This window comes from Elgaria multicarinata, chromosome 10 (assembly GCF_023053635.1).
Source record: "Elgaria multicarinata webbii isolate HBS135686 ecotype San Diego chromosome 10, rElgMul1.1.pri, whole genome shotgun sequence".
NCBI lineage: Eukaryota > Metazoa > Chordata > Lepidosauria > Squamata > Anguidae > Elgaria > Elgaria multicarinata.
This window is the reverse complement of record NC_086180.1, coordinates 46,231,555-46,257,031: the sequence shown is the minus strand read 5'-3', so window position 1 is coordinate 46,257,031 and position 25,477 is coordinate 46,231,555. Positions and strand designations below refer to the sequence as shown.

The window sequence follows — 25,477 nt, the reverse complement described above, 5'->3', positions numbered from 1 at the left end:
TTCCCAACTTCCATCCATGCCAATGGCATAAGAACACATAATTATATGCAACTAGCCAACGGGAGGAAGTTTCCTCCATGCTAACTTTCTAATGTCTATGTTTGCTTTGCTGTCTGAATGTAAGTCAGCAGGCCACTCCTGAATCTTAAAGTTATCAAGTTATCTGAGGGAACGTCTGCCTCACTATGAACCTGCTCAAGCACTAAGATCTGAGGCCCTTTTGAGGCACCATTACCCATGGAGGCCTGTTTATCAGACACATATGAAAGGACTGTCTCCTGTGTTGCCCACAAACTCTGTACTCCCTCAAGAACTATGATTGGCTCCCACTCTCTTGGCCTTTAAAAAGGGTGTGAGGCCTTTTAAAATGTTTTTAATGTTTTCCTATTTTTTTTGTTTATTTATTTATTTATTTATTTATTAAACTTATATACCGCTCCCATAGCCAGAGCTCTCTGGGCGGTTTACAGAAATTCTAAGATTGAGATAAAAACAAGTATACAAAATTTAAAATTTTAAAACACAGAACATACACACATACAGCATTAAAAACCGTTAAAAAACTAAACATGTGGGTGACTAAGATTTTGAATTTTCTTATTTTTACTGATGCAAAATTTGGTTGTTGTACATCGTCTTGATGGCTTTTTCTGATGCTAAAGTGATATATAAATGATAATAATAATAACAACAACAACAGCAATAATAATAGCAGCAGCATTAAATACAGAAATCAGATTGGGGGAAAGAGTAAGGAGAAATAGAGATCTCACAACAGTATGTCAAAAAAAACAAAAGTAGTCTAAACTTAAAATGACAAAAAAATCAGGAATAGAAACATTTCACACACTAATTTTGTGGAATACATAAATCTTCCTAATGTGAAAAAGAAATGCTGAGCGATACAAAAATGTAACATCCTCAGTGTGATATGTCATGCCATATAGTGACTAGTTAAGACTTGTCTGTCTTATTGTGCAACACATGCAAACCTCTCCTTCCTTTCCTTTCCTTTCCCTGTCTTTTTCCCTGGCCCTTTTCATAGCCCACCAAGCCATCCTCCCCTCCATACCCACCCACCCCACACCTTTCCACCTCCTAACCACTGTTCTCTGTGCTGTCTTCTGGCTTCCACTTGATACTCATTTTTTACCTCCGGGCTCATGTTCTTTCCCACTGCTTCCACTGTCTCATATTACTCTCACAATTTGGGCCCAAGTGCTGTCAGAATATTCATCGGGAGTTCAAATTTTACAAAGCTGCACCGAGGTAGAATCTACATTAGAGCTCTTATTGTTTGTGAGTTACCACTGTGCTAGTATTATTTTTTTTAGAAAAATGTAATTGCTCCTCTAAGGGCACATGTTAATGAATACAGCACAGCATCTGCTGTGTTTAAAGGCAATCAAGTGCTGCACACTAATGCACAGTGTTGCAGTTGTGGTAGAAGTACAGGAGTGTGAAAGATCATGGATGTTTATAGCAAGAGCACATGCCGCAAGCCACAGTATAGTGCTGCAACTGCGGGAAACTCAGGTCATGCTGCCGTTTCAGGCTGCTTTTTAAGTCCACTAACTGTATGTGCACCTTTGGAGCTGTGAAGGAATGCAGCTGGGTGGTTTGGTGTGTGTTTTTTAAATCTAGTTATTCACAGCTGCCCAACTCTGTATGTGTGCAATCTTAAAAACCAGATTTCCTGCCTGCAAATCTCATTAAAATCCATGCAACAAAAGAAGAGAAGAAAGACATGGGAATGGGGGAAAAGATGGTGAGGCCATGCTGCCATTTCAGGATGTTGTTTTTTCTTGGTTATTCAGTTGCACAGCTCTGTAGGTGTGCAGTGAAGAAGAGGCTCCCTGCTACACGCTACGAAAGCGTCTGATAGGTGGCCATCTAACCTCTGCTTAAAATGCTCTAACAAAAGATGTGCCTCAAGGAAGAAGGCCTCCAGACATACAAAGTGCACAAGACAAACTACCCAATCAAGGCAAATGCCCGATTTTGGCAAACTCAATAAGGATTTTAAAAAAACTATATGGGGAAATACTGATCTATTTGAAAAGACTTTTCCTTTGAACTGGGAAGCCTTGAAATCTCCTTTTAAGAAACAACTGAGTTTCCTAAGATTCTAATTCAGTGTCTGGAAGCCAATATGGGAACCTCATGAGCCCACTTGATCATCAGCCACCCGAAAGAGCAGCCCTGATTCGATAGCCCTTTACCACTGGAAAGCTCCCTTGAGAGAAGGCAATTTGCAATGGATAGAAGAAGGAATTGCCAGATGCTGCTAGTTGTTTTCCCCCTAGAATTTTTACAGCTGCTTTTATCCCTACAGAGTTCAAACACCAAGTTTTCAAGTAAACACAAGGGAGAATAGAAGCAGCAGAAGGGAGAGGAGTTTCACGGGCAAAACAACAAGGATGAGGAAGGGTTAAGCACACCCTTTCTTCCTGCCCCTTCCGATGCAAATCTCCCACTCCCAAGGGCATCTTGCAGAGGGGAAGGGGTCACTGGGACTTCATTTCACACAGCTGTAATATTATGTGCAGTTGCCCCAAAGACCCATGATTTTCAATGCAAATCTTTTAGCCTGAATCTTGGGAATATCTTAATGCAGGGGTGGACATTGTGACACCCTACATATGTTTTGGACTACAGCATCCATGCGCCCCACCCAGCATGGCCAATGGTCAGGGATTATGAGAGCTGTTATCCAAAACATCTGGAGGGCACACCCTTGCCCACCCTTGCCATAATGAAGCACAAATGACATCTGCTTTAAGACAGGAGAACACCAACCTTTACGAAATATATTCAAATCCATGGTGGAAATTGTGTTGCTGCGTGATGGGGGCATGCCCCCCGTAGGGATGCAGTAGCTACTATCAGTGTCTGAGGCAGTACGAGAGATACTACAGACCTCCACGGGGGAGCGGTCTGAAGGATGATGAGGTTTTGGTGGCCGAGGTGGAGGAACATCTGGGATTGTCTCTAGTTTCGAATTTTGAGCCAATGATCCTTCTGGAAAAGTTCGCGGAATCTGATATGTACTTCCAGGTGTTGGGGGAATGTCGTAACTAATTGAGAAATGCCTCATCTGTGCATCCAGAGATGTTGCAGATGGGGCACTGAAAACATGTTGCTCTCCATCTACATCAATCCCAGAAGGAGACGCCTTCGGTAAAACATCTTGCGAATAACTCCTTGGCAGATTATAAAGGCTACCATCTACTGACATTGAGGCAGCCCTTGGTGGGGGAGAGTCATACAAGCTTTGCTGTTGAAAAAATCCATTCACCGCATGCTTGTTCAGCGATTGCACAGAAGTTTTATGGGAAGGCACATTATCATTGCAGTCTGTTTCAGAAGAGGCTGTTTTTGCTGCATCAGCCTGTGACCTAAATATGAGATTTAAAAAGAAAAAGGATTTATTGGCATGTCTAGGACACAAACACTTTGCGAAATAAGCTGAAAATAGTGAATCAAAATAGCATGCTATAATAGTTTTGTTTTTCCAGTCATGCAGCTGTAACATATGACTCTTAACCTCAAAATGGGGCCAGGGGAGAGTCCTTCCTGCGTTAAATAGAATGCCATTATAGAGGCAGCATGTATGTGTGTCCTTTCTCATTCTGGGACCCAAAGAATAGCTACCTTAATGATGTGCTGTATTTCCACACTGCACTCCTAAGATCTCAGCTCTTGTGGATTTCAAGGTTCCACAAGAGAAATGGTGTTGGAGGGTCGAAATCAGCCATATGGAAGATGGACCAGGTGACCACCTCCTGAATTAGTTTTTGCAATGCTGGTTAATAGTAAAAATGTGAAATCCAAGTTAATTCATGCTTCTGATTGACTGACAACAATTTGGAACATGCTGGTTATGGCCAAACTTTTATAAAAAACATTTCTTTCTTTCTTTCTCTCTTCCTTCCTTCCTCTCTCTCTCCTTTTTAACAAAACGTAATAGCAGTTCTGCTATAAAATAATTTTGAAATAATACATTCATCAGCCATTTCAATTGTGATTTGCATCAATACTTTTTGTTTTTAAGTATTAGTTTAGAAACTTTTATTTCAGGATGTTATAAAATAGAAAGTCCCATTAATAGGAGGCAAGAACTGGGATTCTCTCCAAATTCTTCTCCATGGGTATTAATTTGAATTTGGGAGACTGATCATCTGTAAAGCTACTATATCCCAGATGGAGAGATTGTGCTTTCCCCCCCTAAAGAGCAACCCAATCTGCCTGATCCAACATGGAATTAGAATCCAATGAAAAGTGAAGACACCTCTATATTAATGGGGTTTGAAGGATGAAATCCTAACCTTTTAACATAGTATGAATAGCATGATATTATTGTTTGATGGGGTGCACAACAGTTTGACTGGGATGACAGGGAATGCACAACGGAAAGAATATAGGGCAGGCACTGCATCCTTCAGCTGTATAAAATACTCAAACTCTTCTTTGATTAATTTTAAAACACAAAATGCACCTTCCTCCCACCAAAAAAACCACCCCATGATTCAAGCCACATCTTCTTTGCATATTTGGATACTTTGAGTACTAATTATTTGCATCACTTATTAAAATACACAGCACTACATCTTACACACACACATAAACATACACACACAAGTTAGAACTTTGTGGTTAAAATCTAAGCACAAATCCCAAACCATTCTCATTACACTCACTGCAATGGAACCTTTTTACTTTCAAAATCCTCCAGCAGTAAATACTCCTCCCCTTCTTCTGAGATAATGTAAGAACTGGTTTTAAAGTACATGAGGAAAATTGAGACAGATTAGTAATACAAAGTTTTCTGAGAACTCAACATTTTTGCACAGAAAGCCTAGTCCCCTCTTGATAAAATCATTGACTAAAAATGTTTTAAAAGGAGTGTTCTAAAGTTAAGATCAGTAAATAGTTTGAACTTTCATATCACACCAGCATCTTGATCAAGATATGGGTCACAATCCATAGTGTTACATGCACCTAAGTCCATTGAAATGAATGGATTTATACATATAACCATTTACTGGACTGTGGCATGGGTTTTTTTAAAAAAAGAAAATCATATAGGAATAAGGAAAAATTGACTCAGTAACACAACACAACATTATGGCTGTCTAGGATTGATGAGCACCAGATGCTATTACAGGAGAACTGATCAAATACTGAAAACCTCCTGCAACATCACTTGTTGCTAAAGCACTTCCATAAAATAAGAACTTAGCATTTACCTTGCTGGTTCAGGTTTCTTGCTCTGACAGTTGACTAGTAACAGGTAGTCTTGTGGATCTTCTTGACTAGAGGCAGACTCTAATGGTGGGATGTTAATTAGCTGATACGGAGGAGGTAGGGATGGTTCGGCGTGTACAGTTGGGAGAGACGTGTTGACAGCTGAGGGTAATTCGGCAGGCGGTGGCTTCACAGTATCTACAAATGCAGAAGTGTGCAACAAGCAGAGTCAGTCCATGAGTCGTTTAAACTTTTAAAATTAGAGGTCAAATAAATCTAGATTTTAGTCAATTAATCTGTTGGTTAAATTTGCATATGAATAAATGCTACTTTATATCTGTACTGTAGTCCACTGCTAATACCCCTTATTGCAAATTGGGGGTGGAGATTGCAAACATCCTCAACTGATGGAATAGGGTTATTGCCCATTCCTTGAAACAGCTTGTCCACCCTGCCTCTTTCCCTCCCTTCTCCCCACTCCAGTTTGAGGATAGTGAGTGTTTGGCAATTTGGCTCTGCACCTGCAGGAGATGCAGTGAGTAGCTATGAAACAGTTGGGACTAATATATCAAAGTTAAAACTAAGGGTGCACTCAGGGAACACAATCACATTCCTCCAATTAATAGACATTGGGATAGAACCAAATGTAGTCATCCTTAGAAGATCCATTGAAATCAATGGGACCCCAGTTAGTCTAAATTTATGCACCACTGATTTCAATAGGTATGCTCCTGGTAGTTCCACATAGACCTATCATCCAACTGGAATCCATCAGAGGAAGAGTCTTCAGTGTGGTGGCCCCAATCCTATGGAATTCCCTATCTCTGGAGATCAGGCAGGTGCCAACTTTGTATTCCTTCTGACGCCTCCTAAAAATCTCGTTGTTCCAGGAAGCTTTCCTTTAATAATCGGCCATGGTTTTATTTGCACTTTGTTTCTTTTAAAAATGTATTTTTAATGTGTGTTTATTATTTTATTCTATTTGTCCACCACTCTGAAATTCTTGAATGGGGAGCGGTATATAAATATTGTAAATAAATAAATAAATAATTCCAAGTATGACCAAGGGTGCCTCCAGATACTGCACTCCAAGCCAGACACAACTGCAGTGCCATAAGTAGAGTCCATCTACTGTATATCCAAACTGGAGAGAAAAAGTGGGAGGATTTGTCTCTACACTCGATGGGTACTGCAAGCACCTGGCAAGCACAATGTCAAAGCAAAGCCTCCCTACCCTCCACCTCTGACCCTGGGGGAAGGAAGGGGCATCTTGCTAACTGCCCAATTTTGGTAGGTCAGCCAAAATTTGTTGATGGGTCGACATCAGGGTCCTGCTCCAGCAAGGGAAGTCCAAACGCAGTCAGTGCAGGCTTGGGAAATCTACTGCTCCATAATCAACCAGGGGAGAGTAATCCCACACAATCCTCACTGCACATTCTTCTCTGTCCTACTGCCCAGATGCAACCACCATCTTGGGTCAACAGTTGTGTCTGACATCATGCTGCACCTGACTATCTCTGGATCAGGCCCTAGAGATTTCTTCCTGCTTCGAAAGTGTCACTCCATTAATCTGCCTGCTAAGTTTTAGAAGCTTAAAGGTACAGCAGGAAGCTCCGAAAAAAGACATTTGCAAGAGCAAATATGCATTTCTTTCCCTGAATTTAGTCAACAACAAAACAACAACATAATACATATGTGCTACCAAGACAATCCCACACCTTTTCCTCATATCCAGCTTTATACACAAGTAGAAAGCTGGATATCGGGATGCTTTTGACAAATCATGTATTTAGAAATCCATTTTCTATAATACAAACATATTTAGGAACCTTCTGCTCCTCCCTACACCTGCCCCAACAAGAAGACCTTAACCAATGTCAGATTCAAACATAAGGACACATACTTTACAGAATATGGGAAGAGGTCATAGAAAGGGATGAATCAGCCACAAACAAAAGTGACTGTGTGGTTCTACAACTCATTTTTAGGGATGAGTCACTTAAGACAGCTGTGCAGAAGCAAACAGGCTGACTAAACTTCAAATTGATACCAGGAAGAAGATCTGCAGATATGACAACAATGGACATTGAGTACTTAGCCTACAAAAGACTATGGGAAACAATTCCCAGAAGGTGTTTTGTCTGCAAGCGGTGCAAACGTTGAGCAAATAATCAAATGTTGAAGGTACATATGAATCATATACGTTGATATTAATTAAAAAAACCACACACTATGTAATACTAAAAAGTGTTGCAAACTCTCCTATAGCCTATGCCTTTTCCATCCATTGTACAATATCACTTTATATTCAATTTTGTATTAATTGCTTGAAAGTAAGGACAGTGTTGTTAATTTGGTCCATTTCAATTAAGATGGAGAGAATCATCACCAATGCAATGCAAGAGCTAGAATCCAGACTTCAATCAGGACAAATCAAGATTTGGCATAACAATGGATAGTTTCAAGTTTTACCAAAACAGGGACAGTCATTGACCATTCATCATTGCTGGGATATTTTTATGGGTTATTCACCTAAAGCCAAAGCTTTCTTTCAGCTGAACCTCCATTCAATTGTAATTATACTTTTCTTGCAAATCTTGTTTGTAGGAATTGCCATAAGTGCCTTGTACTGGGTTATCAAAAGGGTGAATCAACTTTTCCAGCATGCCAATATAACTGGCAAAATTGCCAGAGTTCTTCTAGCTATTCAGGATCAAACAGAATTACAGAAGCATCAACAGTAAAATGCATAACGTAGATTAGCTTTTGTTTCTTGTTCTGGGGCATATCTGCGTGTTGTACGTACGCCATTGTGCTGCAAATTCGTGCACCTTTATTTACATGACGCAGCCGCCAAATCGCAGCCACATCGTGGTTTTCGTTGTGAAGCTGCACATTTTCAAGATCCCGTTTTACTGTGTATTTTTACTTTGTTCCACTGTTGCCACAGTTGTTTGTGCATGTGTCAGTGGGGACTTGAATACAGCTTAGGATGCCTCACCTGGACACACCTCTGGGGGCATGTCTGAAGCAGCAAGAGACACAGAGTGGGGGGCAGGAACCAGGTGAGTGTTTACAAATGGTCGCCATGGGAACAGTACAGTTCAATTGTGGGACGAAAGCAAGGACAGCAAATGTGTATAATACAAAGACTCAATGAACTGTAGCTGTGTGGGTGCACAAATACAAGCTTTTAATGCTGCAGAGTTGTGTAGAGGTTTCAAAAAATAATTACTTAGACAGTTCCATCATTACTTGATCTTTGCTGGGCATTACTGCTATGTGACAATGGTGCTGCAAATTTTCTTGGCAGGATAGTCCATACTCAATCCTGCCAAGTAGCGTTGTCATTACTGCTTCACAACTGCGATGCTGCAGGAGACCAGCAGTGAAAGAGGCACCATATAGACAGCCCCCTGGTCAATGGCAGTACTTCAATGGCTAATCTGGTTTAATCTGGATGTGATATTCATGGTAATCAAATATTAAAATATTGGTATAATCAGAATATCAAGTAAGGGAATAATTATCTGGCACTAAAAAGCTTAAATAATTTTGCTAACAAAAAATTAAATATTCAAGAAATTTTATTTATTTATTTATTTATTTAAAATATTTTCCTAGGCTGCTTTTAAGGGTAAAAACTCTCCCAAGGCAGCTTATATAAAACAATCTTATGCATAGATTCAGAAGACGCATTCTTTTTAATGGAGCTTTGTTCCAGGTATATGCGCAGAGGGCAGCAGCCTCAAAAGTATACATGATCTGCAGTGTAATCCTAGACAGTTCCACTCAGAAGTAAATCCTAGCAAGCTCAACGGCGCTCACTTTCAGGTGAGTGAGTACAGGATTGCAGCCTTAGTAATTGCCATCCCAGAAGTAGGAAAACTCCAATGTTGAAAATAAAACCCACTCTTACAGTCATAGTACTAAGGACTAGCAGAATATTTGGATATCGACTTCAATTTTATAACAACATTGAAAGCATTCAACTCTACAGTATACACAGGATTTATCGTTCTCTAATGCTGTAGAGATTTTCAAATAAGACAATCTTCATCTCAACCATTTTCAGTGGATAAAACTTTGTCTTACAAAGCATTTTACTCACCCTGAAAGTTAATATTTCAAAGGTATTTTTCCTAGTCTTCTCCAAAATTTCTATTTTTACCCTTGGGGAAAGAACGTTTCCACCACGGAGGCTTAATATATCTTGACTACCTGCTAATAGATTCTTGCCCAGCCCTTTGACAGGTGTTCTGGTGTTCTATTTGCAATGAGTTTTTATTATCAAGAGGCATTAATAAGAAGAGTCCTGTTGGTTCAGTCCAAACATCCGTCTAGTCCAGCAATCTGTTAACACAGTGGTCAACTAGCTGCCCACAGGAAATCTACAAGCAAGACGCGAGTGCCACAGCACCCTCCTGCCCCTGTTCCAAAGCAGCTGGTGTGCACAGACATACTGCCTCTTATACAGAAGGTAGCATATACAGCCATCAGGACTAGTAGCCATTGATAGCCTTTTCCTCCATGAATCAATCCAAACTCTTTTTGAAACTGCCCAAATTGGTGTCAATCACTACGTAACAAATTGGTGCACTTTGAGCTGCGCAGACTAGAAGGAGCATCAGACAAGCGTTTTATCGCACGCTCAAGACTGGCCACTCATCCTACTGCGAGTCTCTGTGTCCATTTGCCAGTTTTCCCATTTTAAAATAAGCCTCAGAAAAAAGTAACTTTTTTAAAAAAAAAGGTCAGGATTTGTTGGGATTTCCTGCCTCATGCAGGAAAGTTCCACTATAAAGGACGTTGTTCCCATTGTTCTATTCGGGCCACATGGTCTCTGCACACTTCCCTGTGTAACTGGAGCTCATCCCCAATGCGGAAGTGAAGGGGCAAGCAGAGCAACAGTACTAGACGGCAAGGAAACGCAATTTCCTCCCATCTGAAGGAGCTCTAGAACTCAGATCTCGCTTCAGCCAATGTATCATTGCAAAGCGTTGGGCAATTTATTATCTCAGCTTCCGTGACTTATTGGTAAAACAGAGACAATATTAACACCTTGCACAAGGTTGCAGTAAATTAATACAAGTTAAACTGCAAAGCATTCAGTGGTAGTGAATGACGGAGTTACGGATAAGATACGACTAACCAGAGGGACAAGGCAAGGATGTCCACTCTCGCTGGTCCTGTTTGTAATGGTAATGGAATTATTGGCGAATGCAATAAGAGATGATGAGGAGATAGAAGGAATAGGTATCATGAAAAAAATAAAGCTGAATATGTTTGCAGATGATACTCTGCTAACCATCAAAATTCCAATAGGAAAGATGGGAAAAATTAAACAGCAATTGAGAGAATTTGAGGATATTACTGGGTTAAGAATAAATTGGTCCAAATCAGAGATGATGTTATTTAATTATACTAAAAAGGAAGAGAAGGACTGGGAAGAAAAGGGAAGGGAAATGAGAGTTAAGGAACAGATTAGATATTTGGGAATTAAAATTACACAGAATTTAGAGAGCTTAGAGAAAGAGAATTTAAATAGTTTAAAAAAAGAGATTTTAGTAAAATTGGAAAAATATAAAAGATTAAATTTATCCTGGTTTGGAAGAATAGCATTAATAAAAATGAAGATTTTAGCAAAGATCAATTTTGTGTTTAGGATGTTACCAATAAAAATTTTAGAATTAGAGATAAAAAGTTGGCAAAATATCATAAATAATTATTGTAATGGAGATAAGAAAGCGAGGGTAAATAAGAGTAAATGGTATTTAAGTCAATAAAAGGGAGGATTGGGTCTCCCAAATATTAAACTATATTATGTAGCAAATAGGTTAAGACATATTGTGGAGGCAATTATAGGAACAGGAGAATTAGATTGGATGGAAGATAAAACTACAAGTAATATAGAGATCAATCTGGAAAATATATATTTTTAGGGAAGGAAGAAAAAAATGGGAGGAAAGTATAGGTAACCCGCTCTTAAGGTTTCACTGGGAAATTTGGAGCAAATATAAGGGGGAGCTGATTCCAAGCAGCTCCCCTTTGTCACCAGTAATAATGTTAAAAAATTTCCCGGAGGAATTAGGTAAAGTTTTAGGTAAAGTTTTTTACCTAAAGATTTAGGTAAAGATTAGGTAAAGTTTTAATAGAAAAAAATAAAATGAAATTAAGGGAATGGTTAAGAGGAATGAATACAAGAGAGGATATGGAAGAGGTTTTAAAAGATAAAAAATTAACTTGGTTAAATTATTGGCAATTAGAACAGTGGACTAAAAAGTGGGTAAGAGAAAATGGAGATTGTAGAGAAATGACAAAGTTTGAGGAATTAATTGTTAAGAAAGAAAAGGATATGGGAGAAAGAATAGTATCAAAAGGGTTAACGAGTGAAATATATAGAATATTGGTGGATAGTTCAGGTAAAATGGTTTGGGAGACAGATTTAAATATACAAATAGGACAACAGAGTTGGGAGGGACTATGGAGGCAGAGAGCGTTGAGAAATATGTCAGTAAGAATAAAAGAGAATTATTTTAAAATTATATGGAGGTGGTACCTAACCCCGGTTAGATTAAATAAGATAAATAATCATCATTCAGCAAATTGTTGGAGAGGATGTGGGGGAAAAGGAACGTATTTACATATGTGGTGGGAATGCAAATATGTACAAAAATTGTGGAAGATGGTGTTTTTGGAGATTGAAGAAATTGTGGGAATGAAGATAGAACGAACACCAAAAGTTGCATTACTGTCACTATTTGAAGATTTAAAATGTAAAAAAGAAATTAGGGAATTAATAACGAATTTGCTGACGGCAGCAAGATTGATTGTAGCTAGGAACTGGAAGATTCAAGGGGAATATTCTATTGAAGAATGGTATAAAGAAGTATGGGAAATAGCTATAAATGATAAATTGACTTGTAATATTAAATGGAGAAGAGGTATAGCTAAAACAAATGATTCTGAAGGAATTTGGAAACAGTTCCTAATATTTTTGTTTTCTAAGGGAAGTGGGAAACCGCCAGCAGAGATTTTGGAATCAGGAATGAGATCCCGTGGTGGGGGGTGCACTTATATGTTAAGTTTGATTATGTTATTTAGATATGATATTATGTATTCAATATTTACTCAACATTTATGTAGTATGTTGTTTTCTTTTTATTGTAATGCTGTATTGTAGAAAATAAAAATTTATTAAAACAAAACTGCAAAGCATTCTTCACATTACATGAGTCAGGAAATGCATATTCCAGGGAGTCTTGACAAAAAAATCAGAATAGTCAATAAACAAATTTAATCTCATTTCGATGAAATATTAGCAGAGGACAGATGCTCAGATCCCAGGGGAATTTAGCAAGGTGACCTAGCAAACATTAATCCAGGTCTCATTAAGTAAGTTTTTATTGCTAGAGATCTATTAAACACAGGCTTGACATTCTATTAATCACAAGCTGGCTCATCAATCCCATTGCTCAAGCTGTAATCAAGCTTTAAATATTCAGTCAAGTCTACAATAAAAGTTTAAGTCCAGCCAGACAATTTTAAAAAAAAAATCTTAACTAGTCAAATACTGTCTTGGAGAACTTTTGTTTCACTTTTGCCTCTAAAATATATACCAAAATTAAGGACTACAAGAATATACCAAAATTAAGATTTACAAAAAGCCTAAATAATTCAAGATGGAACTTTTCAGTTGTTTAATGCCTGTACAATATTTGTAAACTTCCTAACACCCTGCAGTTCTTCTTTTTTAAAGAACTGCACATCAGATTTAAGCAATACAGAAATCAGTTCTACCTTCTGATTTCCATAAAACTATTTGGGGTTTTGGGGGGATCCGAATACAAATAAAACAGTGGAAAAAAGGGGGAATCTTACCATCTTCAGTAGGATTGAACCCACAGATGTCACAAATACATCGAACCCACTTATTCATCTCCTCTTCACTGTCGGCGACTAAGTAGAAGACTCTATCTATTGTGTTGATGTCAAAAATATAGCTGTTTTCAAATTCTTTTTTGTTAAATGTCAATCCAGCATCCACTTGTTGACACAAGTTCAAGTCAATGATACGAATTGGTTTCTTGGCATGGTCATTTTTGTAGTATTCCAGGACATCTGGATCCCCTGTCAGTCGACCGCTGCGGAGTACAAACCATCTCCTCTTCCATGCCTAAAAGAGGGAAGGCAGAAAAGGTTCAGGGAGTAAATATTTTATACTAGTCCATTACTGAACCAGCACTGAGCACAATTTATAATTACGGTCAATATTTGAAGGAGTACAGTTATACTCGAGATTGAAGTTTTTGTCATTTTAAATACCATTATATATCATTCAGTTCATTAAACCTACATAAAGAGTGTGGTGGTTAAGAGGGTAAAGGATGCACATAGTTTACCTACAGTGCAACCCCTATACATGTCTACTCAGAAGTAGGTCTTACTTGGAAGTTCAATGGGAACTCTGGCAAGTGAAATTCTAATTGGCATACTAGTATCTAATTCAGAATTGTGAATGCAAGTAAGAAGTGCATCTCATTCACTTTCTAGAATACAATTTGCGTAATCAGATTTTATTTGGAACTCCCATTGTGAAACCACTAGACTGGAATTCTGTGTTGCCCTAGCAATTCTTCAGTTTATTTAGGGGGGCTTGTTTTAAAATCTTTGAAGCAAAACTTCCAATACAATTTGTACTTTTGCAGTCATTTGAATTTTGAATTGTATTACATTTTCATGAAAAAGTGTGCTTACGGGCAGAAAAATAACATTATAAAATATTATACCCCTATATAATATGCATTGTGCTGTACTAAAACAAACACCATTACTTGTGATAACATATAACTGGCTTGCATTTTGATGTTTTGACTGCTCTAGTTTAACAAAATGATCAAGATAGCAACTGTACACATACTTACCTGAGAGTAAAAGCTACAAAAGTCTTGTGGGACCTTAAAGACTGACAAATTTATTACGGCATAAGCTCTAGCAGACTAGATGCATGAAGTGCAATCCTAAATTATCCAGTAGATATACATATGGGATGGGGGAATTCCAGAATGTTTCAGGGAAGTAACTGTATGTGCAAACTATTGCCACCATTAATGATATTGAAAAGTTTAGTAACGAGTCAGTGCAGAGTAAGAATGCAGTGTGAAAGTAGCCTTCCACAAGCTAGCGCCCTTCACCAGTTTTCGACTTCAACTCCCATCTACCTGAGTCACCATAGCTAATGGTCAGGAATACTGGGAAATGTAGTCAAAAACTTCTGGAGATTACCAGGTTAGATAAAGCTGTAATAAAGCATCCCAGGTCTTCCAAACTGACCCATCCAACTCTTGATGGATATAGCTCTGTCTTCTTCAGCTTGGACTACAACAAGGTGCTGCAGAAGAACTTTCCAATCCCCTTTCCATCTCTACCCACTCACTGACTGGTCGATGGAGATGGTTACCACAGAGAAAATGTCTTTCCCTCTCCTATCTCCCACTCCCTATCAGTTTTAACAATGCTTCTGGTGCTAAAGCAAATAAAATAATTAAATCGAAAGCAGCTTTTTCTCTTGATGAAATGTATCCATTTGTTTTCTTCAATGATAGATTTTCTTTTGCTAGATATGAGAATGTGCAAAATGGAGGAGGAAATGGGGTGGGGGGACTCTTTCCCATCCCAGTTTCCTGAACTCATAAGCTTTCCTAATTCGTCTCCGAATATCAGAAGCTGTCTTATACTGAGCCAGACCATTGGACCATCTAGCTCAGCATTTATCTCTACTAGTCTCTGTATTATCCCCCAGATGTTTTGGACTACAACACCTATCAGCCCCAGCCAGCACAGTGAATGATCAGAGATAATCGGAGTTGTACTCCAACAACACTTGGAGGGCCAAAGTTTCCTCACTCCCTACATTAGAAGTTTCCAGATACATTAAACTCCAGGCAAGGTACAGGGGAGGAAAAAGCCAACCACTGCAAACTAAAATTCAGAACAAAATTGAGCTACAATTTTGTGTAACAAAGTGGTTCTGACACACCAAATGCAGACTTCGAAATTGCCTTCCTAATTTTGTGCATTCATGACTTGAAATCTTCTCTTTATTCCAAAGCTAACAGAGACCCTATTCAACACTCCGAGTGAAATACTGCTCTCAAATGCAGCCCGTTTCGTAAACTGATAATCCAAACAGAATTTGTTTATAGCTTTGTATGTTACAAAATACCAAGTATTTGAAAAACAGTGACTTTAGACTGCTAACACCTGCTGCCGTACACCCCCCCTTATCTCCCCAGAAGAGTTTTTCCCCCACACAGTGAAAATGGGAATGTTTATTTCAGTTGCATAATGAGTCACTCTCACTAAAACTGGCACAGACTATCCTCAAAAACAAAAGCAATTCCATAAACTACACACTAATAAGGCAGACACAAAGGTTCTCTGGATTATAGCACAAAAGCACAATTTAGCAGAAGAATAAAAGCTTGAAGCTAGACAAGAGAACTGACATCAGCACGCGTGCTAATCATAGTACAAAGGCTCCTCTATGTTTTGTCAAACTGAAAAGGGAGCCCACATAAATCACTCTTTGTTATCTGAAAATATCTGAAATTCTTGAAGCTTGTTCTATTTTTAACATTTTAGTATCGGCTGCCTTGTGGAAACTGTACATTGCCTTACTAAGAAGCGCTTCAGAAGGCTGTACTTACTACACGGCAAAGTGAAGAGTGCAGCTCCAGTATCCAAAACATTTGGTTTACATGTGAACGGAATTCATACAAAATTTATTTTCTCCTTCACCCACGCTGAGGTACTTTTATTATATTCTGCAGCTGGGACACCCGATGTTGAAACCCACAACAGCATACTTTAAAAGGCTAAGCTGGTCTTTGCTACAGAAATGTTACCGCAAGAAGCGTTGCCTTTTCAGTAATTTTTGTCAAAACAGTCATGCAAACAGATTAATCTTAACCATGGTTCGTGTTGGAATTGTGGGTAATTTGCGCTATTAGACCTAAACCTGAGGATTGGGATGCCAATCACAGTGAAATCAATGCAACAGAATTAGCTCAAGTCTAAGAAGGAACGGGCTGCAATTGCAACTGTAAAGGTACAATCATATGCATGTTAAAACAGAAAAAAGTCCTTTTTCTTTTTCACAAAAACGAAACAAAACCCTGTAGGACCTTTTTCTATCTAAACCTGCATATGATTGCACCCTAAGCTATCTTATCTTAGGATCCAAGCCTATATCTTTATTTAAAAGTTCACTGTAAAAGATTGGGGGCCTTGCTAGACCAGGCGTTAGCGTGGTGTGAGGCCCGGTTTTCCTCCTGTGCATCCAGATGACGCACAGGGGAATCCGGGGTCAGGCCGCTCTGAAGACTGCCTTAAGCCAGCATAAGCGAATTCGCTTATGGCCCGGCTTTTCCTCAGGCCGGGGCTGTGGAACGTCTATCAGGGTCTGTGGCTTTTTGTGGCTGCTCGCTTATTCGTGAGTAGCCGGGAAAAGCCACGGACTGGGCACAGCGCTCATACGAGCGCTGTGCCCATCAGGCAGGGGGGCATCCTGGAGGGGGAGAGAGAGGGGCGGGGGGGAAGGCCGGACCCGGCAGGAGAGATGGGGGGAGAAGGCCAGACCCGGCAGAAGAGAGGGAAGGAGAGCCGGGGACAGGGGATGGGGGCGAGGGACGGACAGCCGGGGACAGGGGCGAGGGATGGACAGCCGGGGACAGGGGATGGGGGCGAGGGACGGACAGCCGGGGACAGGGCATCAGGGATGGGGGGAGGACGGCCGAGCAGGCGGGGGGCGTCAGGAATTGTGGGGGGGGATCAGGGGCAGGGGGGGCTTAATTTTTTTTAAAAAAACCCACTTACCTTGTCCAGCGGCTCTCCGGCGCACATGGTCCCTTTAAAAAAAAAAGGCCGACGCTACGGGGCTTCCCGTTGCCCCGTTGCATCGTGCGTGTAGAAGCCAGCGATGGTACGCGCTAACTCTAGCGCGACGTCGCCCCTCCTCCCTGCCAGCTTATCCGGCAGGTCTAGCAAGGCCCTTAGTGCGCCCTAAAAGGTTCACAGCACAAGCCTATGCATGCTTCCTTGGAAGTAAGCTCAATTATATTAAGTGGGGCTTATTCTCAAGTAAGTGTGCACAGGACTGCAACCTTACAGTACAGTCCAATGCATGTTTACTCAGATGTAAATCCCAATGAGTTCAGTGAGGCTTACTTCCAAGGGATGTGTGGATATATAAGATTACAACCACAAGCTCTCATTTAACCAAAGTTGTCCTTCAGCGAACAATTGGTGATGCTTTTCCTATTTTCCCCATAATTAGAACAGTTATTTGATAACATCATAAAATTAAAATAGTTCCTATATTTGTTTAAATATTCATGATATTTTACATTTGTTAAATTACTACCTGATTGTAGTGCTAACTCTCTCAACAAAAGTAAGCCTTATTGAGTGTTCAACAAAATGATTAACAATCACGCGGAGCAGAAGAGTGGGAGCCAAATGTACTGGCCTCAACGCCCCCCTCTGCCACCAGCCCCCCCATTCATATGTTGGGACACACAACTGTGGGAGGGGGACTGAATGTAGACCCTTCTTATAATACTGAATCCTGAACATGCAAGGTTCCAAATCATCAGGAGAGCTAGCTCCCTACAATAGAAGGTCTCTCGAATGTATGGGCAATGGGGATGGCGGCGAGGTCCCTCTCCTGCTCCATGCAAATGTTATTTGGGCATTCTCTGGCAATTGGGCCTGAGAAAGGTGTTGCCTGGATGGCCCTAGGGCAACCTTCCCAAAAGCAAAACTTTCATAAATATGCACGAAATGTGAAAAACATCAGGTGCACCTTTACTTACTGTTACCCCTTCCTCAAAATATGCTCAAACCTCTTAAGATTTGTTTTCCAGGAAGCATCATCTTTTCTCTCAGAGAAAAATAAGGAAAAAAACAGTCTCAGTGGAAGTTTCCACTCCACCAGCTATCATCCTGATAATCTGTTCAGAATACACACACGGCCAAAATTTCCTGTTTTCAGTCTATTGTCACCATTTGCTAGTCTTGTGTTGGTCAGTTCTAACTTTAGCTTGCTTATACAAACAAAGAAAACATTGAAAACAGAACAGCAGTGCTGGAGCGCTTTGTGCACTGCTTAGCCATTTGAAATGGAATTTGTTCAACTACACTGAGGGGGAAAAATAGGAGAAAAATAGTCAGACAGGGAAGAAGTTAAAACAAAAACATTAACAAAACAGAAAAGTTTTGTATTGCTTTATAAGGTATACTCCTTTGTTTTTTTCACACTAAATTACTAGATTTATATTTGCTTCTCATTGCAAACAAAAGGACGAGTAGAAATTCTGCTGCAAACACACATTCTTAAGGGTACACAAACCATAGGGTATTTTGCTGTACATTTTACTTTTTGTAAAATGCTATTTACCTACAGTATAGGTGTACATTCTACACACTATTTCAGGAGCAGGGATCTTGGTACTCTCCAGATGTTTTGGATTTCAACTCCCATAGTCCTTGTCCATGCTCTCCAAAATATCTGGAGGACACCAGGCTGCCTACCCCTGTTCTAGTTCACATAGAGAAGGATGATTCTAATGACCATCTCAACCTCTGGAGGCCATGAGACAAAACTTGTCCCATCCTCTAGCTATATCATCCTGTGGCAACACGGTTACGCAAAAAAAAAAAAAACCCCAGATGCAGTGGACATGACTAAAGCTCCCCACTGCAGACATTCACCCTCCACAAGTTGAATGGCAATGGAAGACACAGAGCTAGCATGCTTTCCCTTACATGCTTCTAACTGTGGGAGATTAGAGCAGAGGTGGGCAGAAGGTAGATCTCGAATGGTCAGGAATGCCAGAAGTTGAAGTCCAAAATATTTGGACCAATAGGACTTCGAAATGACAATATGGATAGCAGCGCTGTGTTATCCCATCCCATTATTCTAAAACAAAGGATAGGAAGCTCTGAGCCTCTAGCCCAGTTCAGATGTCACATGAAGCCATGGTTTCCCACTATTTCTAAACCATTCCTCTCTTTAGCCCAATTTAGACAATATCAAAAACTCCTTACTTGAACATATGAACAGGGCCATGCCGCACCAGGTAACCCTACTCCCTGACATCACACTCATCATGCAGTTCCTTCTCAACATCTGTGCATCATGTCTGTAGGGAGGAGGGCCTGTGTACACGCAGAGGCTTCCACACAAGCTGGAACCCTGCACTAACACAGTCCCAGCTCTTGTGGACACTTCCACATTTACAGCTGTCCATGCAAAGGCCACCTCCCTACACATATTCACACTGTACACATGAGGGGGAGGGGCTAAGTGTCATGCACAATGTCAGGGGGCGGGGCTACTCAGTGCAGCCCAGTTCAAATAAGCCATTTTAAATAACATCTAAATTGGGCTTCTCTCTCTCTTACATGTGGCATTTTTAATTTCTTTGCTACATTTCTGCATAACAAACAAGGCATATTCAAGTCACTTCTCCTGTTTCTTCTGTATCTGTTCACCTAATGATAATTTTAGCAAGAAGTGCTTTTCAAGTAATTCCTTTGCCCATCATTTATAAAGCTGCTTTGCCTTCCTGATACTTCCACCATTACCCTCACCACCACCCATTGTTCATTTTGGCAGTTTCTTTTTTTAAAAAACCCCAAGCCCATGCTTTCTGGTCCTTCTTTCAAATGTCTTTGTTCATTACACAACCTTTTCTTAGTACCTTGAGTAGAACTGCTCCATAAATCGGTTTCATCAGAAAAGCCAATTTTTTATCTGCCCCACAACTCTTTCATAGCATTCTTCGAAGTTCAACCGCACCCACCTCTGAATAAAATATAAAAGCTTTAGAGCAATCTGCATTCTTGGGAGGTCTAATAATCTTTTCCTTAAAATGCACAAACCAAAATAACCTCTCCTCTCACATGCACAAACATAGATGCAGAACAAGTACATTAAAACAAGTTTGTGGCCAGGCTTTACTTTAGAAAGCCGTCACCATCTCAGATTCCTCCAATTTCTCAGAGTATGGGGAAGCTGCCTAACATTACTTTTGAAGAATTTTATTTTGGTTTATACATTTCTGATTTTCAATGCTTCTTATGTACATACATGAGCAAAATTGGCTTATTCCCAGGTACGCATGTATAGAACGGCAGCCTTAATCATATATTGTAGCACCGCCTACTTTTAATCAAACCATGCTTTCTACACATTATTTTTAGACTGTAAACCTCCTGATAGGCAGGTGTAATTTTTAATTTTTGTACAGCATCTAGCAGCTTTAGGCACTTTATAAATCATAAATACCAACAATAATTGAACAATGCACTGGAGATTAAAAGCTTAACAGCTCAGACTTTAACATTATTCTGCTGGGTTTCTTTTTTTTTTCTTTCCTTCATGTTTTCTTTCAGTACCATGAATCAAACTTTACTCTAAAAGTCATTTGTTACTCTTACATAGAAGTTCACGACTGTGTCATTAGACCTTAAGAATAGACAATTCATCTCCTGAAGCCCTATGATGTTAACCACCTTCTTTGGATCAATTAATACTATTACATACGGATTTCCTTTTGGAAAAGTATTAGAATTCCCTCATTTGGTTTCCATATTTAAAATGCCGTATGCAAACAACTATCTGTCAAGAAATGACATGAAGACTACGAGGTTGAATACTGCTTTCAACAAATTAACTCTAAGGTGAAGACTACTGCAGTTTTTGAAAATATATTTAGTGTTCCAGATACGGTGCTACAAATGACCAAGGCGGAATAGAGCAGAAGTATTAATTCACATAATCTGGACACTATTGCTTCTGATAATGCAGCCTAAGGTTGCTTTAACTTTATTAGCAGCCGCATTACACAGCTAGCTCATATTCAGCTTGTGATCTGCAGCAACTATTAAAAAAAAGTTTAGCATGCATCACTAGAACAAACAGAATTGTTTGTGAGAAGAAAAGTTAAGCTTTTTTTTTAAAAAAAAAATACATTATAAAGTTAAGTGACTTCAGAATTGCCATTATTTACATTGAAACAGATTAAAGAAAGAAGACTACAAGTATTTCATTTCATTTGAAATGGATAATAAAAAATACCTCTTTTTGTTTTCAGCATGGCCACAAATTCCAGACCATTTCAGTAGTTGCGTCTACCCCAAAATAAGCACAGCATTCGTCTTCCTGTCGGCTCTCCATCTCCCTATACACCACCCCTATTCTAATAACCTTTGACCAACAGGAAGTAGACACAATAGACTGAAAATAACAGCAATTGTATGAATTCAAAATGATTTAATGTAAAGGAAAGAAGTACTTATTTCATTGGTGAACAAAGTGGTTAAAACTGTTTTTATCATTACATACCAATGGTGATGGTGTTGTTGTTGTTTTAAAAAGCAATAAAGCAACAAAAGCATGGTGTTAAAAAGCAGAAACATGTGAAGTTATGGTGGTTTATTAAATGTAATGCCAAAGCTTTTATTCAGTAAATTCCTATTTTTCCATGAATTCTCTATTAAGATATATTGGTTTTTAAAAAAAATTCCATAGTCTTGGTACACTCTATTGCATTTATTTATTATTTCATTTTTATAATTAAATTATACATTCTTGCAGAAAAAAATTGTTTGCAGATACTGACAATTATTTTCTGAAAGAAGTCTGAATAGGTGTACTCCAGTTCAACTTCTAAGGCTAAGCAGGTGACTCTATGTAAGCCACTCTGAATTGCCAGAATACGGGAAAACACAGTAATAAGCAAATTTGGTTGTTTTTTGTTTTTCACACAGCAGTCCATGTGAAAAGAATCTAGAAGTACTAGCGGATCACAAGCTTAACATGAGCCGGCAGTGTAATGCAGCTGCTAAAAAAGCTAATGGAACTTTAGACTGCATTTAAAGAAGCAACAGTGTCCAGATTAGCTGAATTAACAATGCTGCTCTATACTGCATTGGTCAGGCTGAACTTGGGAGTACAGTTCTGTTCTGGGTGCCACATTTTAAGAAGCATCTTAACAAACTAGAGTTCATCTATAGAGTGCAAACAGGATAGTGAACAGCCTCGAAACAAAAGCTGGGTATGTTTCATCTGGAGAAGATGAGATTAAGGGGAGACATGATAGCAGTCTTCAAATATCTGAAAGCCTGTCAGGCAAAAGAAGATGCAGAGTTGTTCTCTGTTCCTCCAGAGGGAGGACCCAGAGATGGAAATTGCAAGGAAGCAGATGTTATCTAAACATTAGGAGAAACTTCCTAATGGTAAGAGATGTTCAAATAGATAGCCTCTGCTGGAGGTATTTCAGACAAGTTCTGTGGGGCGTAGAGTGGTAAAGCAGCAGTTTCTGCAGCTGAAACTCTCCCCACAGCCTGAGTTCGATCCCAGCGGAAGCTGGTTTCAGGCAGTCGGCTTGAGTCGACTCAGCCTTCCATCCTCCCGAGGTCAGTAAAATGAGTACCCAGTTAGCTGGGGGAAAGGTAATAACGGCCGGGGAAGGCAACGGCAAACCACCCCGCTATAAGGCCTGCCAAGAAAATGTCAGCGAAAGCTGGCGTCCCTCCAATAGTCAGTAATGACTCAGTGCTTGCATGAGAGGTTCCTTTCCTTTTCCTTCTGTGGAGCAGAAATTTTTCTGAAAATGTTTCCAGTGCTCTATTTTTCCACAGAAATTTTTCAATTTCATAAGTTTCTCAGTAAAAATAAATGTATGCCAATTGCAAATACAATTTTAGGGAAGTCTGGCAGTTTCAAAGTTGTAATTAATATTTTTCAGGGGCTTATCCTTAGCATATATATGTATTTGAAATGTCTCAGAGTGGAATCGAACTAATAAGTAGTGGCAACAAAACTGAAAGTGCCCCAATAATCTTAGTGGGAAAGAGTTGAACTTGGTTGAAATAGATGAGTGGTTGTTCAGCAAATGCACAGTTCTTCTTTGGGTTGCTAAAATTAATAATTGCATCAACAGTTTTCAGTAACTTTGGCTTTTTCTTAAATTTAGACAATTGTAAGAGAACTATATACCATTGTCTTTCATTTCTTTTACAACTATTCCAGTTAAGATTTCTACACAACATAACATTTAAATCATACTGTGTGCTTTAATTTTTCTTCTTCAAATATTTCAGGTGAAATACTTGTGGTGTACTGGGACAAAAAAAAAATATGAGGTACTTTTTTTAGCTTTGTTGTTTACTAAAAAAGCAGAGGCCAAATGGCCATCTATCAAAAGTGTTGTAGTCATATCCTAAATTGCAGATCTGACATTAATCAAGGGCCTGGACTAGATGGCCTCCATGGTCTTATCTAAGTAATGTAGTCTCATGAGAGAAGGTTTATTTGGAATCATGCAATGCCTTTATTTTGTGTATCTCCTCATTGCACAGAATCTGTCCCCCCCCTACACACACACACACACACACACACTTTTTCCCCAGTGTCAAATTTATTTGACATCAGCAAATGAGCAGTTCTAAGAGCCTCTACAATTCTATGAACTGAAATGCATTTGGAGAAGTTCAGAACACCCTTTTCACTTCCCCTCTTCCCGAGACTGGGGCCTACTGCCACAACACCAAGGAATAACAGAAAAAGGATATCCTGCTTAAGTCTTTCCCCACAACCATGCATGCCTTTACAGAGACCAACAAAACCAGCAATCTAAAGGATTCTTTCTTCTTCTTTTTTTTAAACAGACATCAGGTAGTACTTTTAACTGATAAATCTTAGCAAGGAAACAAAGTTTCCGTGTTAGATTAGCACCCACCAAAACAGAGTTAAATTCAACAATGTGTTTTGAAGTTTAGGAAGGAATGCTAGGAAATAATTATCCTGAAAGAAGAGACAAGAGCATCCTCTCAAAGCTGTTTTGCATGAAGGGGTCTCCATGAGCAGAAGAGGCAGTGGGACCACATCTCTGGCTTGACCCACAATATCATGCCATTTCCTGGCCCCGCACCCCAATGTCCATGTGTGGAAATCTCAAGAGGTAAATTTTATGCATGTAGACTTCCCCTATGAATTCCAAAATAAGTTTTCCAAAATCCATTATCACTATGATATATTTATTAGGCTATGAAGCCTTTGGGTGATCCAAAAATCTTCATTAGGCAAGATGGTGATCAAAGAAAAAAAAAAGAGGGTAGGAAGAAAAAAGATGACTGATGTTAAAGCCACAGAGTCTGCATTTGGATATAGTCCTAAAATGGAAAGTGGAGGGGGGCACACACATTCAACTTATGCTTTCCCACATACTGAGATGGTTTCAGGTTGCACCTACAGTAGGATCTTCCCAAAGATGTGTACTAGGTAAAACAAAATCAATGAAAGCCAAATTAACTAATCTGGAAAGTCCCAGATTCATGTGATATAACCCTCAGATAATGAAGTCCCAGATTCAGGTGATCCTACTGTTGAATAGATAAATTTGGAATTCTCCAGGTCACACAAAAAGGTAAGGTAGCTGCGTTAGCCCAAAGAAAAGTTACAAAAGAACTTTTCCAAAATCCATTATCACCATAATATCTTTATTAGGACAACTCAGACATCACAAACTCCTGTGCAAGCTGGGCAAACTCTTGGGTTCTCCAGAACTCTTCATCAGGCAAAATGTTGGGGAGGAGCCTCTTGGAGCCCTCTTCACATGAACAATACATGAAGGAGGCTACAGTTGTACAGCTGCAATCCACAATCTGGTTATACAACCTATGGCTTATAAATTCTCCTCCAGTGCTACTTGTAGCATTACATAAAAAGTATCTTTGATTAAAATACAGATCTCCTGACACAGATTCCAACTCAATTCCTTGGCCTCTGTTCAACTGCCTTTCAACATTCCGTGATTTCTTTTATTTGGCAACAGTCAATCCAATGGAGAGGAAAAAGTGTACTGTAATTTCCAATGCTATAAGCACAACACAAGGACACCTGTGTATTAAAGCAGGTAAAAAGACAGTGATGCATAGCAGTCCCACGCCACCAACTCTCATGTTAATGTGTGGTCTAATAGTTGTAGTTTTTCATACAGTTAGCAAACTGTAACTCTTCACACACACCCCAAATATAACCTTTAAACAAGCCAAGAACATAGTGGTAGAGCACATGCTTTGTGTGCAAAAGATCCTGGTTCAATCCCAGCATCTAGAGCATGGAATTTCCTACACCAGCTGGGAATTGTAGCGCACCATA

At 39.4% G+C, this 25,477-nt stretch overlaps 1 protein-coding gene across 4 annotated transcripts in view; it reads right to left on the bottom strand.

Annotated features, from left to right (window-relative positions):
• Nucleotides 1-25,477, bottom strand: part of GAB1 (GRB2 associated binding protein 1) — a 99,039-nt gene that overhangs the window by 21,506 nt on the left and 52,056 nt on the right. For 2 of the 4 annotated variants that reach the window (XM_063136121.1, XM_063136119.1), the window contains exons 2-5: nucleotides 13,129-13,423; nucleotides 5,250-5,445; nucleotides 4,701-4,775; nucleotides 2,800-3,398 (exon numbers count right to left, since the gene is read on the bottom strand). In XM_063136121.1, the coding sequence (XP_062992191.1) occupies nucleotides 2,800-3,398; nucleotides 4,701-4,775; nucleotides 5,250-5,445; nucleotides 13,129-13,423 (1,165 nt within the window). The remainder of the gene's footprint in view (nucleotides 1-2,799; nucleotides 3,399-4,700; nucleotides 4,776-5,249; nucleotides 5,446-13,128; nucleotides 13,424-25,477) is intronic. The other 2 variants (XM_063136122.1, XM_063136120.1) reach the window with 1 other exon arrangement.